Raw genomic sequence first — 13,721 nt, forward strand, 5'->3', positions numbered from 1 at the left:
TCCATGTCTCCCTCAGAGATGAACCAGGGAGTTCATATTCTGGTATCTGGTCATTAATTATGTACTTACGAGCAACTTGCCCTCTGTGTGTCTTCTGATTTGTATAATGGGATTAATCCCTTCCCTGCTCTCTTTAAATTTGGTAGTAAGGACCATGTATATAACACTTAAACTCTACAGCATTATAGAAACGTAAATTGTTAGCACCAAATGCTTTTTGCATGAGTGGAAGTCAGGAGTAATTTTCCTTCCTGTGCCCCCAGCCGCTGGCCACATAGGAGTTCTTGAGCAGGACATTATGATTATGAGTAAGTGAGAAACTAAAGAGGCTCTCCTATTTTTAAACTCCTTGGACACTGGCCCAGTGCTAGCTCATGGACGCAGTCATGACCACTCCGTGGACATTAACACTGTTACCAGACGACCAAGGAATTTGCTCCTAAACGAAGCTCGGAATTCATGGTGGTGACCTGGCAGGTGCAGAGCCTGGCCAGTCCTCAGCCCTCCTTTGCCTCGTAGACAGAGGCCTTTAGGAGCAGGATGAAAAGTAGCCTTGTGTTGCTACAGGCTGGCCCCCTGGGCAAATAAGAAAGTGCATTGTCTGCGTCTAAATAGTCTAGAAGGATTCTTGGTGGAGATTGATGATCACCGCGGTAAGTCCTTCGAGTTTGGGAGAGTGGAAAGCAGAGTCCCAAGGGCTTCTGTCAGTGACAGGAGCCTGAATTGTCAAAGGGAACCATGGCCATAAAACTCCTGACAGAATTAAGAAATGGAGAGATGTCATCAGGAGCTCGAATTAAGCACCTGTCGTCTTGGGACAGTCTGCGAGTCGTGCAGGAGTCCCTCACCCAGCTCTTCCTTCTGAAAGCTGACAGCCCAGCCGGGGATGTCTTTCCTTTCATTCACAGCGTGGGTGTTTACTGAGCTGGGATACAAAGACAAAATCCAGTCCCTCCTTTCACAGAGCTCACAGTCTACTTTACAAAAGGGAGTTATAGAAGCGGGGAGTTGGTGATGCTGAAACCAGTATGAATATGATGCGCAAGAAGGTCAGGTCGTGAAGTAGCTTGTCGAGGGTGCTCTCAGGAATTACAGGAGGAGGAGTTGTTAGCCCTAAATAATCAGGAAAGGCTTTGAGGAAGAGGTTGTTTAAAAACAGTGCTAGCTTGAGAATCCCTGGAAGGCAGTAAAGGCCCTGAGATGGGGAGAAGAGCTCTCTCGGCAGAGGTGGTCATACTCCACTACATAAGGGGCTCTGACGGGAAGGAAGGGGTGATGAAATGTCCGATGATGACTGTGATGATGGTTGTACAACTCTCAATATACCCGTAGCCATTAAATGGTACACTTTCAGTGGGTGAATCGTATGGTATATGAATTATTTCTCGAAGTTGTTTTTTGTTTTGTTTTTTAATCTATAGAGGAATCAATTTGGGGACAGCAAGTCTAATAGGCCTGGGGTAACAAAGGTTTAGGAAAGAGACTCCCGTCACTTATAGGGCTCTGGCCTAGATGAGTGTTGGAAATGGACAGGTTGGCAGAATTTGCATCTGACAAAATGTCAGCCCAAAGTAACACATATACCATACGTAAGTTGGGTACCTGTGCCGTTGGTTTCACCAGGGTCCCAAGGCAGAGTTGTGGAGAAGAGGGACCTCTCTATGTTTAACTAGATTTGGAAGAGAAAGAGCGTTACGTATATCTAGTAGAGGGGTTATTTATGGAGGCCAGAACCAAAGAGGAAAGAATGAGTGGAAACAGAGAAGTAGCTTAGATTTGTGTCCCTGTCAGCTTTTTTTTTTTTAGGTTAAATATGTAGATGATATCATTTTGTCCTTGACTCATCATATAGAAAAAAAAATGGGCTTTAATCCTTTCTCCCTGGGCCTCTAGTCCATTAACAATGAGCGTAAGAAAGATGTTAGAATAATAGGAGGTAAATCAAGGTGGAGTGGTTTTCTTTTGTTGCTGTTGTAGTTGCTATTCTTGTGTGTATTACGGGTAGACTAGAACCCTATCCTCTCCCACGCTGCTCACCATCCAGCTTCAGTTTCCAATGTCCATTCATTTTCAGGACATGGTCCGGCGAGGGGAAATCATAGACAACGACTCTGAAGATGAGTTCTACCTCCGGCGCTTGGACGCAGGCCTCTTTGTCCTCCAGCACATCTGCTACATCATGGCGGAGATCTGCAATGCCAACGTCCCCCAGGTGGGAGGGGCTCCCCTGGGTGGGCCTGTCCATCGCTGCCTCCTTCCTCAGCAGCTGCCTAGCTAGAGACTCTCCAAGAAAGAAGGGATCACACTCTCCTTGAATTCCTTCACTCTGTGTGGGCCTTCACTCTTTTCAGGGTTGGGGGTGAGGTGAATACTCTCAATATGGTGTATTCTGGTGTCTTCTAGGACAAACGATACTTTTTCTTTCTCTCCCACTCTTCCCCTTCCTTACTAGATTCGGCAGAGGGTTCATCAGATCTTAAACATGAGAGGAAGCTCCATCAAAATTGTCAGGCACATCATCAAGGGTGAGTTGGCCATTGCTGTGTCTGGGGCTCCGGGGAATTCTGTGCTTCCTTTCTGAGTCTGTGTCAATATCCCTGGGATTGGGTGCACAACATTCTCTGCCCTGCAACCTTAGTGTGTTGTCCAGTCCACTGTGTGTCCAGGTCAGCGTTGTCAGAATACCATGGACTAACCTAGTTATTCTCTGCCTCTGACCCTCCAGTTCCAGAATTTAAAAAACACGTAGCAAACAAGAAGCACTAGAGATTGGAAATGTTTGCTTGTTTGTTTTGTAAGAAAGATAAAACAAGAAAGAAAAAATTTCGTTCCTAACTGCATGTAGTAGAAGGAAATTGCTTTCTTGGGGCAGGGGGATAACCCAAGAAAGTAACAAGAAATGCTTGGAATTAGACGGGACAGAAGGAAGAGAGTTTGAGGTGGTGCGCCTACCTTCCAGTCTGAGCTGTGCCCTTCCCCAGCTGGGAGCGTGGTCCAGAATAAAGTTTGCAAGGGTTCAGAAGATACTACACGACAGCGTCCAGTCTAGTGCCTGGCACACAGAAAGGGCTCAGTCGGGCGAGTTTTCCTTCTTCCCCACCTACCCCAGGGAGGCCCTCAAACACTGTTGCATCTTTGGCTGGACCTGACTTAGCTGGCTCAGTCACAAGACAGGCCGCCTGAACTGAGCTCTGGGATGTATCCCACCCTCAGCCACTTAGCACAGACTAATACACATGGCGGTGGAGGCCGAATTGGACTTTATAGTACTGATAACACCAGACTTCAGAGAGTCATGACGGATTGAGTAATAGCAGGCAAATCATTTTCTCTCTCTGGCCCTTGTTCTGCCCATTTCTAAGATGAGGGATGAGGCTAGATCAGTGGTCGGCAAACTCATTAGTCAACAGAGCCAGATATCAACAGTACAACGATTGAAATTTCTTTTGAGAGCCGAAAACCGACTTCTGCGCATGGGCCAGAAGTTTCAATCGCACTGTATGTTTCAATCGCACAGATATTTTGTGGAAGAGCCACACTCAAGAGGCCAAAGAGCCGCATGTGGCTCGAGAGCCGCAGTTTGCCGACCACTGGGCTAGTTGTACTCAAAGGGTTTGCCTGTAAGTGGCTTATAATTCCCATTACAGGTGGGAGATGAAAAGTGAAGAGAAGTTAAGAACCATGGGATCTGGCTCCTAGAACAGAATGCTGGCTCTGCTATTTACTGTGTTGCCTCGAGCAACTTACCCAGTTGCTCTGTGACCTCATAAAATGGATGAGAGGACTAAGTGAGATGATATATGGAGAACGTCTGACCCTTAATAAGTTCTCAGTAAACATTAGCTATAACGAGTAATATGAAATATTGTGATAATTATCATCGTCATTATTATAAGTGAGGCATGGCTAAAATCCCATGGGAAGCTTGTGAGAGTAGTAGCATGGAGCTGGGTCTTAGAGGCTGGGGCAAGTCCTGGAAGGTAGGAACAGTGTGTGTGGAGGCATGGGGATTGGAAATCACATGCTCTGTGCAGCCATCCCACGCAGGTGGGAATGGTGAATGGATTGTGCCCATTTTGCAGATGGAGAATATGAGGCATTGGGAGTCTATTGTTTTCTCCCGCAGAGAAAGAGGGAAGGCGGAACCCCTTCATGAGCCTGGCCCAGTATCTTGCCTTCCATGGAGGCTGTCTGGGTGTCCCCTTCTCATTCTCAGTGTCACATTCGCATGAATTAACTGCTCAGAGAGGCATGCCGCCTCCTCCCTAGGGTGTAGCTGCAGTGATTGGCAACTCCAGCCTTTAAATGCCATTTACTTTTTACGCCCACATGTTCAATTAGAACTTTTTATTACTCGAAGCTCTACTTTCTCCCTACACCTCCATCCCTGTAATCACAACAATGATATGAGCAAGAATGGGTCTTTAATGGGTGCTGACTCGTAGTGGGTGGATGTTTTTTTCTGAAATCCTAACACATATAACAGTATACCTCAGGTTACCCAGAATTTTCAGTTCTGAGCCAGCCTTTGTCTCGTTCCGGTCATGGTTTGTTCCCCCAGTGCCTTTTAAAGGGCCGGCACGTACTGGAGGCTGAATAGATATTTGTTGACAGAGGGTCTGGGCAAGTGACCAGGAGAGCGGCCTGCACAGAAGCCGTGTTTGTTCCTTCCCCACTCCTGTTCCTCTCTCCTGTTACCTTCTTTCCCCTCCTCTGTCCAGACCCTCAGTTTTCTCTCCATCACCCTTCACAGCCAGCCCACCGTCAGCGGCCTGTTCTGCCTCCAAACTCAATCTTTAATCCATCCACTTCTCTCCATATGCTGTTTCCCATCATAGCACCCAGTTTGCTTCCTTCCTAGCCCTTACCACAGTTGTGATTGTTTTTATTTATATCTTTGTTTACTCATTTTGTGTGTCCTACATTTATCATGTCGCTACACGACGTCAGGGCGTTGGCTTGTTCATGTCTCCTCAGCACCCAGGGCAATGCCGGGCACATAATGGGAACCCAGCGAATATTTCAAACATCACTGAATAAACCCTACCTTTTGTGAGTTTAAATTGGCAAATGTTGACTGAGACTTCTCAGGGCGAGCAGTGCTACGGACTGGTACTAAGGTATCGCTCAGCACCTGCCCTCACGGAGTTCTTCGTCTCCTGGGGGACCTAGATGTAGAAGTGACCAACCATAACTCAAGCTGAATGATATACACGTTCCCACAACTGCTCAGCTATCATTGCTGGGTGCCCGGCTCTATATCCAGTCCTAGAGATACAAAGAAGGATGAGCAAGAACCCTATCCTTGAGGCATTCACGGTCTAGTGGGGAAAGATTCTCTAATTGTGACGTGATACGTGCTGTGTGGAAGTCTTGAACAGTGTGCGCGGGGGGGGGGGGGGGCGAAGGAGGCGGTAATGGAGGCACAGGCCAGGCCATGAATCCCGAGGGAAAGGTTCCCCGAGGCAGGACAGGACATCAGTGGTCTTCGTAAGGACTCTAGCCATACCAGCAAGGGCTGCAGCATTGGGTGGGGTTGGGAGTGTTGCTGGGCAAGGCTCTTGAGTTCTGTTGGGTCCACGTGGTTTGGGGGGTACAGGTAGTGACTGCAGCAGACAGTACACATTCTCATTGGGGCTCAAGACAGATGCTAGTTTGGGCAATTTGAAGTCATTAGTGTGGAGATGATATGTAAAGCCAGGGAACTGGATGCCATTGCCCAGTCAAAGAGGCCCTCCCAGGACAGTGACCACTAAAGAAAAAGTTCTCTCCAGATGGAAGGTTAAGGCAAGGGTTCGCCACCTCCCTTCTGCTGGCATGCCCCTGCCCTGGCTCCCCCGGCTCAGGGAAGGCCTTGTGCAGTGCTTTGTGGTGGGTCTTTGCAGCCTCTGTGCAGCAGCACCCTGGGCAGTGAGGTGGGAGAAGGGGGGAGGCTGCCTGGGGCTGGCGCAGGGCTGCGCTCAAACCCCCTCTTAAAAAGCCTTCACTCCCTCCCCCTCCTTCCTCCACCCTTCATTCCATCAAAAAGCACAAAGCCTCATAAAGAAAACCAGCTCATCAGTCTGTCCTCTTTGATTTTAATTTTGTTTTTCAGTTTGGGTTGCTGCTTTTTTTTTTTTTTAACATACTAATTAGATGCAAGCTTCTTTCTTTGATTTTATGGCCTACATATTTCCTAAGTTTTGCTGGCAGGATGACAGCTGATGTATCCCTTGAGGTCTCAGGAAAACGCTGATGAGGCAAGCCCAGCAGGGCCTTTTGCTGTGATATGTATTTGGGTCCCCTTTCTCAAGATTCCCTCTGTCCTAATCTGTTGGGGGCGCTAAGGGAACCGGGAATAATTGATGGCTCAGTCAAGTTCCTCTTTATGCAGATTGCTTGCTTACTCGGTGCTTCCTGAGCCCGGCCTCCCTGGGACTGGTAGCCACTCTGGGCCTGAGCACCTGTGGTGCCCGTGTAGGGACGAGGGTGTCTTCGCTAGAGGAGGGGGATCAGACTGAGGGCTCCACAGGAGGTGCCTTTTGTCTCCTGGTGCCTGGCCTGCGGCTGGCGTAGACCACAGCCGGTAGAGGGGTCACTCCCGAGCACACCCTCTGTGCCGGCTTTTCATGTGGCACATTCTCTGGTTCTCACAACAACCCTAAGAAGCAGGTTACACTCTCCATGTGCAGAGAAGGAAACCGAGTCTTGCAGAGGCCAAAGGAGGCAGGACATTAGCCAAGTCACTCTTCACGTTGGAACGGGGTCCAGACGCAGAGCCGTACAGCAGGAAGGAACACTCTGTTGACTGGCTGGTAAACTCCAGCCTTTGAGAACAAAAAGGGCGTTTACCTTCACAGAGCACCCAGTTGGCATCCCAGGCTGCCAGCTGGGCACCTAACACATGAATGAGACTTAGGAGGCCCAGTCCCATCAGAGTGAAATCATCACAACACGAAGCAGAATGAAGCCAGTGCTGCTGTGTGGAGTGGAATCAGGAGGCAGTTAATTCCGCAGGAGAGGAACAGGGGCTGGCGTGCAACACAGAGGAGGCACTCTCCTTTTCTTTTTTAAATTGTGGTAAAATATATACAAGACTTACCATTTTAACCATTGCAGCCATCACCACCACCTACCCCCAGGACTCATTTTCATCTGTGCCCGGTAAACACTCACTCCCTAGTCCTTCCTCCCAGCCCCTCACAGCCACCCTGTGCGCTCTGTCTCGGTGAAGCCGAGAACTAAGTCAGGTGGGGCTGCTCACAGCAGATGCGGAAGCTGAGTGGTCTTCTCCTTGGACATGGAGCAGGGCCTGTGACCTGGGCATACTTGTTAGTATAAATACTTGTGCCAAGAGTTACCTACCACCTCTTAAATGTGTTTAGTCACGGGTGCAAGTTGTGGGAAGAATGTGTGGGTGCTGGGCTGTTGTGCAGAGGAAAGCTTGGAGGATTACTGGCTCCAGACTCTTCCACTGGTGACGAGAAGACTGAGCCGAAGACTTCAAACCGCTTTCAGAAATTGGCTGCTGGCCCTTTGATTTGCTTGTGTTCTTTATGGCTTGAAATCTCTTAGAAGCTCATAAACAAGTATTTCCATATTGATTTGGGGCTGTTGGTAACCTGAGCTTTTTCTCTGTGATCTCAAAGTTGCAGAAGCTGATAGAATTTATCTTTTGGTGGCATATGTTGATATGCTTGTGATTTGTGCAGATTACGACTGCCTTGGCCTGTGTGTTACCCTCTCTAAGCCACGGTCCCTCGCCTGTAAGATGGGGGTACTTGCCCGAGAGGTTGCTGTGGGACTTTAGATGAGGTACTCACTGTGTGTGAAGTGCGTGCGTGATGGCTGGCGCGTAGTAAGTGCTTGACGACATCAGGTGCCTTTCCTGTGGTTAGCATCCGAGTAGTCCAGTGATAAGCAGACCTGAGATGCGCTCTGTAACGCGGGGTGCGTTCGTGGTGTGCGTTAGACTTTCCCAGTTCATCATCGTCCTTAGGAATCTGTTGGGCCTGAAGGACTTTCCGGCCCCAGTTTGTATTTTGTTATTATTCCTATGTCTTCAAGGCCTTTCATTGTGAAAATATTGGCACCCCCGTCTTTCCTCCTGCATTTTTTTAAAGGGTGAGCATTTCAGTTTAAGGACAGGGATCTGAACCAGGCTCCTGACCGCAGGTCCCAGTCTGTGCCCTGGAAGACAGTTCTTCCCCACCCACCAGCCGTGGCGCCCCTCCATCTCCCTCTTAACATAAACAGAGCAGCTTATATTCCATGTCTGAATAGTAAACCTGCTGTCTAAAGTTTGCTCTCATATTTATGCATTCAGCACTGCTTCCTGCTTTTCAGCTCCATCAAAGCCTTTATTATCGGAAAATGCTGGGGAAACAGGAGGAAGTTGATGTGTCCTCGACTCATCCTCTTCCTCTCTCTCCCTTCTCTCCCCAGTCCTCTCTCACTCTTCCCACACCCCCACGCCCCGTGGCTCTCCCTTCTATCTCTTTTTTTCTTGAGCTCTCTCTTCCTCTTTTCAACACTCACACTCACACTCACATACACACACCAAAGAGAACTCTTTTGTAAGACCTCTGGGAGGAATCTGTTCAATATTTATAAACTGCTGCAGCAGCTATAATAACCAGAGGTAGCTGGTACCACCAAAATTTGCTCCAAATAGTATTCTCCTCTGGAAACAAAGACTGAGGAGGGGTAAGGAGTGGAGGGTGAGGAGCAGGTGAGGTGCACAGTTGATGCCAGCTGCCAGGGGCATGGAGAAACACGGGGGGAGGGGGTGCCATACATTTCTGAGAGCCCTGCCAGGGGGGAGGGGGGGGTGGAGGGGGAACCAGTTCCACCCCTGATGGCTTTCACGTGCCTCTTTACTACTCACACACGTTCTGGGGTTTACATTTCAGCTCCTCTACCATTCTAGACGTGAGCAAATTGCTTTAGCTCCAGTAAGTCTCAGTTTCCTCATCTGTAAACAGAGATGGCATTTTTGTCTTGTGGGATTACTGCAAAGATTAACTGAGATAGCAATTACAAATGCCTGGCACAGACCAGTGTTCACTGCCTCCCTCCACAGCCCCTTCCTCACCGCACTGCCTCCCTCCACAGCCCCTTCCTCACCGCACTGCCTCCCTCCACAGCCCCTTCCTCACCTCACTGCCTCCCTCCACAGCCCCTTCCTCACCTCACTGCCTCCCTCCACAGCCCCTTCCTCACCGCACTGCCTCCCTCCACAGCCCCTTCCTCACCGCACTGCCTCCCTCCACAGCCCCTTCCTCACCTCACTGCCTCCCTCCACAGCCCCTTCCTCACCTCACTGCCTCCCTCCACAGCCCCTTCCTCACCTCACTGCCTCCCTCCACAGCCCCTTCCTCACCTCACTGCCTCCCTCCACAGCCCCTTCCTCACCTCACTGCCTCCCTCCACAGCCCCTTCCTCACCGCACTGCCTCCCTCCACAGCCCCTTCCTCACCGCACTGCCTCCCTCCACAGCCCCTTCCTCACCTCACTGCCTCCCTCCACAGCCCCTTCCACAGGACAGGTTGCTGACTGTGGTTTCCTCCCTCCCGGGGCAGGTGGAGCTGTGGGAGGCTTACCTCCAGGGGGTTGGGGAGGTACTCTGTGCAGAAGCAGCTTGTGCTTTCCCACAGCTCAGCAGAGGTGGTTCCAAAAGGGGTTGCTGCACACTTTGGCTGCCTCTACTGTGTGCACCCCTGGAAAGAGATTAGGCCCCTCCAGGGAAGCTGGCTTCACTTGGAAAATCACTGCCCCAAAGGATAAGACTGTTTCTCCGCTTCCCTCCCTCTGGGTCTGCGAGTACATTAGGAGAGCAAAGTGTTAGCTCAGTCCATTAAGCCTCTTGCTTCCAGATCATGCCTCTGGGGGCATTAAATGCTGTAATGGTCATTTCTCCTTCTCCTGGGGCAGCAGCCAGATCACTCACATGTGAGTAAGAGATACCTCTCACACAGCCCCGTAGCCTCCTCCCGCAGCCCAGTTCCTGTTCCCCATCACCCGCCCTCCTTCAGGGGCCCGAAGAGAAGGCATCACAACCATTTGCTGTTAGAGGTGATGGATGGGCCCAACAGAAGAGAATGATTTCCGGGGGGAGACACACAGCTGGCACATGCCTGAATCCCAACCCCGTTTTCCAGCATGTGTCCAACGTAATAAAGAGGAAGGAGGGAAGATGGAGACGTGGCAGGAGCAAGATTATTCCCCCTGCCCAGGGGAGGGGGAGGGGTGCTTGCTCTCTCAGCTCTCCCAGGTCTTTGTCTGATTGGGATCTGCAGATGTTTTATTATGCAAAAGCCTCTTAAAGAGCAGGCTCCATTGTTCCAGCTCAGGCTGCTGGAAGGGAGAGCAGGGGCAGCTGTGAAAGCAGTCCTAATCAGCTGCTCCGTTTCCTCACCACACCAGGCCCATAGTTGGCTCTCAGCCAGGCTCTGCTGGGAATTCAGCTAAAAGGGAGCAGAGCCCCCAGCTTCGGGAAGCGCCAGCCTAGTGGGAGAGAGGACAGGAGAGGGTGACCCAGAAGCCCTTACAGTGGCCACAGTCCCCACAGGATCTGTGTCCGGCCCCTCCCCTGACCTCCTCGCTCACCCCCATCAGACAGACCAAGCATGCTCCCCGTCAGAGCCCCTGCACGGGCTGTCCCTCGGCTACTCGCTCCCAGATGTCCCCACACACAGTGCCTTCGGGCCTTCTCCCCGCCTCTGTGAGGCCTCCCTCTGACAGCCGCCCTCAGACTTGAGCTGCCCCAGCATTTCCCAAAGCCTCGTTCAGACAGACTACTGACCATCCTCCGAGTTTCCTAATAAGGAGGTCTAGGTTGGGCCCCAAATTGCATTTCTGACAAGTTCCTGTGTGATGCTGAGGCTACCAGTCAGGGTCCCCCTGAGAACCACTGGCCTGACCCCTGGGAGTGTACTGGGAGTGAAGGGTGTGGTGGGAGAGCAATGGGAACATGGAAAGGTGAGTTGGCCCTTTTCTCCGAGGATGCCAGACCAAGGCATTGGGCACAGCTGCCACCTTGGGGCTGTTGGAGGCATCAGAACAGCATGCACCTCCATGGGAGCTGGGACTCAGGGAAAGGAGTGGAGTGACCCAGCAGGATGGACCCCACGCCGCGAATTCACCCCTAACCTGCATCTGTGCTTGTCTCTCCAGAGTACGCGGAGAACATCGGGGACGGCCGGAGCCCGGAGTTCCGGGAGAGCGAGCAGAAGCGCATCCTGGGCCTGCTGGACAACTTCTAGGGCCCGCCCCGGGCGGCAGGGACACTCTCCGGGCCTTCCTCCCAGTTTTTACTCGGCTCAGTGTGACTTTCCGACAAATTAAACTAGTGTTTTTTTATTCCTGGGCTGGCATTCTTTTTTTTTTTTTTTTACAAACCCTTGTGTCGAGGGCTGACTTTCAATAGATCGCAGCGAGGGAGCTGCTCTGCTACGTACGAAACCCCGATGCGCTGGCATTCTTTGTAGCAAAGCAGTACCCTCTAACGTTCACCCGCACTCTCACAGCGGCCGCCACGGACACGGCGGAGGAGGTCGGTGGTTGGCCTCACTCTGCCAGGGAGGCCACTGAGCTCAGATCATGGTGGCTACCCTGTGGTTGTCTCTGGTGAGGCTGTAACTGGGAAGGGGAGGAAGAGGGAGGCATGGACGAGTACCGCCCTGGGGCTTTTCCCTGACACACAGTCTGGATGTGTCCCATGAGGACCAGGTCTCATGCGGAAGCACCCTGGGGAGGCCTTTGTGGCGGGTGAGGCCAGCCACAGAGAGCGCAGCCCGCAGCACAGCCTCTGAGCCCGACCGCGACCGCACTTCAGCATCACTCTGGGCGGCGGGGGACTAAAAAACACATCAGTGCTGGGTCCCACCCCAAACGATGAAATCAGAATCTCAGGGTGGCCCAGGCGCTAGTGTTATGTTAAGCTCCTGGGTGGCTCCCTGCGTCAGGATAAGAGCCACGATTTAGAGTAGACAGGCCGTGGGTCCAAACCCCAGCTGTGCCACTTACCAGCTGCAGCAATTTGTGACGTTACCTTCCTGAGTCCACTTCCTGCCTCTGCAGAGTGGGGGCAGTCATTAATACCCACTTGATGCTTGTGAGGGTGGCATCTTCCTCTAAGCATGCCAGGCATTGATGAGCACACAGTAGGTGCATTATAAATGGTGATTCCTTTCTCCTTCCCTTTCACACCTGTGGCTTCAAAAGAATTGGGATTTCACCCTTTTGACATGGGTTATGAGGGAGTTGGTCTTCACACAAGTCCACAGTCCTTTAGGATGCTTTCATCCTGAGGACATGGAAGAAAAGCTGCATTTCGTTAAAATGAAATATTTGGGCCAGGGACGCCACCCACCCTGCGCTGTGCCATGGCTGATACCACAGCTCTGGCTTCTCAGTGAACCCCAGGGACAGGGCCCCAGGCAGCTACCTGAGAGCACTCCGAATGAGGTGGCACCCGCGTCGGCCCAGCATGGGCTGGCCATGGAACAGTGGGTCTGACAGACCCTGCCCTCCTGGTGCCCGTGTTGAGCCTGGCGGGAAGATGGACAGTGCGCCCGTCAGAGCCACAAGGAATGCGTTCCAGCAGGAGGTGGCGGGAGTGCGTTCCAGGCCCATTACAGAATCAGAATTGCCACACAGTCACAATTGGGATTTAGTTGGCTTTTTTTTATTTCACTTTCCTGTAACTGTAATAGCTACTATGTATTGAACACCTGCTATGTGCTACTTGCTTTCCATCTATTCTTTCTAACCTGCATAACAGCCTGCTGGCGCTATTATCCCCAATTTCCTGAGGCCGAGCCTGAGGTCTCAGAGGGTAAGGACTTGCACAAGGCCCTGTGCAGAGCGAGTGAGTCTCTGACTCCACAGCCCTCCCCCACCCCAGCTGCCCCGTCGGGAAGGCGGTCACGGGGCACTGGCTGCCGTGCGCCTCAGTCTGTTCGCTGAGGATAGTGGCTAATGAATTCACACAGAATAAAGCATGGCTAGAGGTAACCTATAGAATCGTGGACTTTTTGAACGAAGGTTGGTACTTTAGAAATCATCAGCCCTTGAGCTTTATTTTCTTTTTAAATTTTATTTGTTTTTAACCAGGTAATGCTTCTACCTGGTACCGAAGTTCAAACCTTAACAGAAAGTTACACAGTGAGGAGTTTCCCCTCGGGCCCCACCCCCAGGCCTCCCTGTCCCTGGAGGCAACTGCTGGCACCTGATTGTCCGTCCAGAGTTGTGTCCAGCAGCTGTCCAGCTGGTCCACCGGCACCCCGGCTCCCTAGGGCCGTGGTCGGCAAACCGCGGCTCGCGAGCCACATGCGGGCTCTTTGGCCCCTTGAGTGTGGCTCTTCCACAAAATACCACGGCCTGGGCAAGTCTATTTTGAAGAAGTGGCATTAGAAGCAGTTTAAGTTTAAAAAATTGGGCTCGCAAAAGAAATTTCAGTTGTTGTACTGTTGATAATTGGCTCTGTTGACTAATGAGTTTGCCGACCACTGGGCTAGTGCATCAGAGCCGCCGAGACGCGAGGCGGAGGGGCATGAGGGAGGAGGCGGGGGCTCCAGGCCACGCTGCCTGAAGTGGCTCACCTGGCCCTGCTTCGTATATCGGGTACCTCCTAAGAGTTCGTTTGACCAAAAAGTCCCTCTGCTGAGAGCAAGTTGGAACTCACACCTCACTTTGCAAAGGAGGAAGTGGTCCCCCTTTCCACTGGTTTTGTGGCAAGA

The 13,721-nt window shown here is 51.5% G+C and overlaps 1 protein-coding gene across 1 annotated transcript in view; it reads left to right on the top strand.

The window, feature by feature from the left end:
- The window catches only part of CTNNBL1 (catenin beta like 1), a 179,168-nt gene extending 167,828 nt beyond the window's left edge, over positions 1 to 11,340 (top strand). Inside the window, exons 14-16 of the mRNA XM_028157740.2 lie at positions 2,075 to 2,212; positions 2,453 to 2,525; positions 11,155 to 11,340. Coding sequence (XP_028013541.2) covers positions 2,075 to 2,212; positions 2,453 to 2,525; positions 11,155 to 11,243 — 300 coding nt within the window. The 3' untranslated portion in view covers positions 11,244 to 11,340. The remainder of the gene's footprint in view (positions 1 to 2,074; positions 2,213 to 2,452; positions 2,526 to 11,154) is intronic.
- The last annotated feature ends 2,381 nt before the right edge of the window (positions 11,341 to 13,721 follow it).

The sequence above is a fragment of the Eptesicus fuscus genome, chromosome 12 (genome assembly GCF_027574615.1).
Source record: "Eptesicus fuscus isolate TK198812 chromosome 12, DD_ASM_mEF_20220401, whole genome shotgun sequence".
Taxonomy (NCBI): Eukaryota; Metazoa; Chordata; class Mammalia; order Chiroptera; family Vespertilionidae; genus Eptesicus; species Eptesicus fuscus.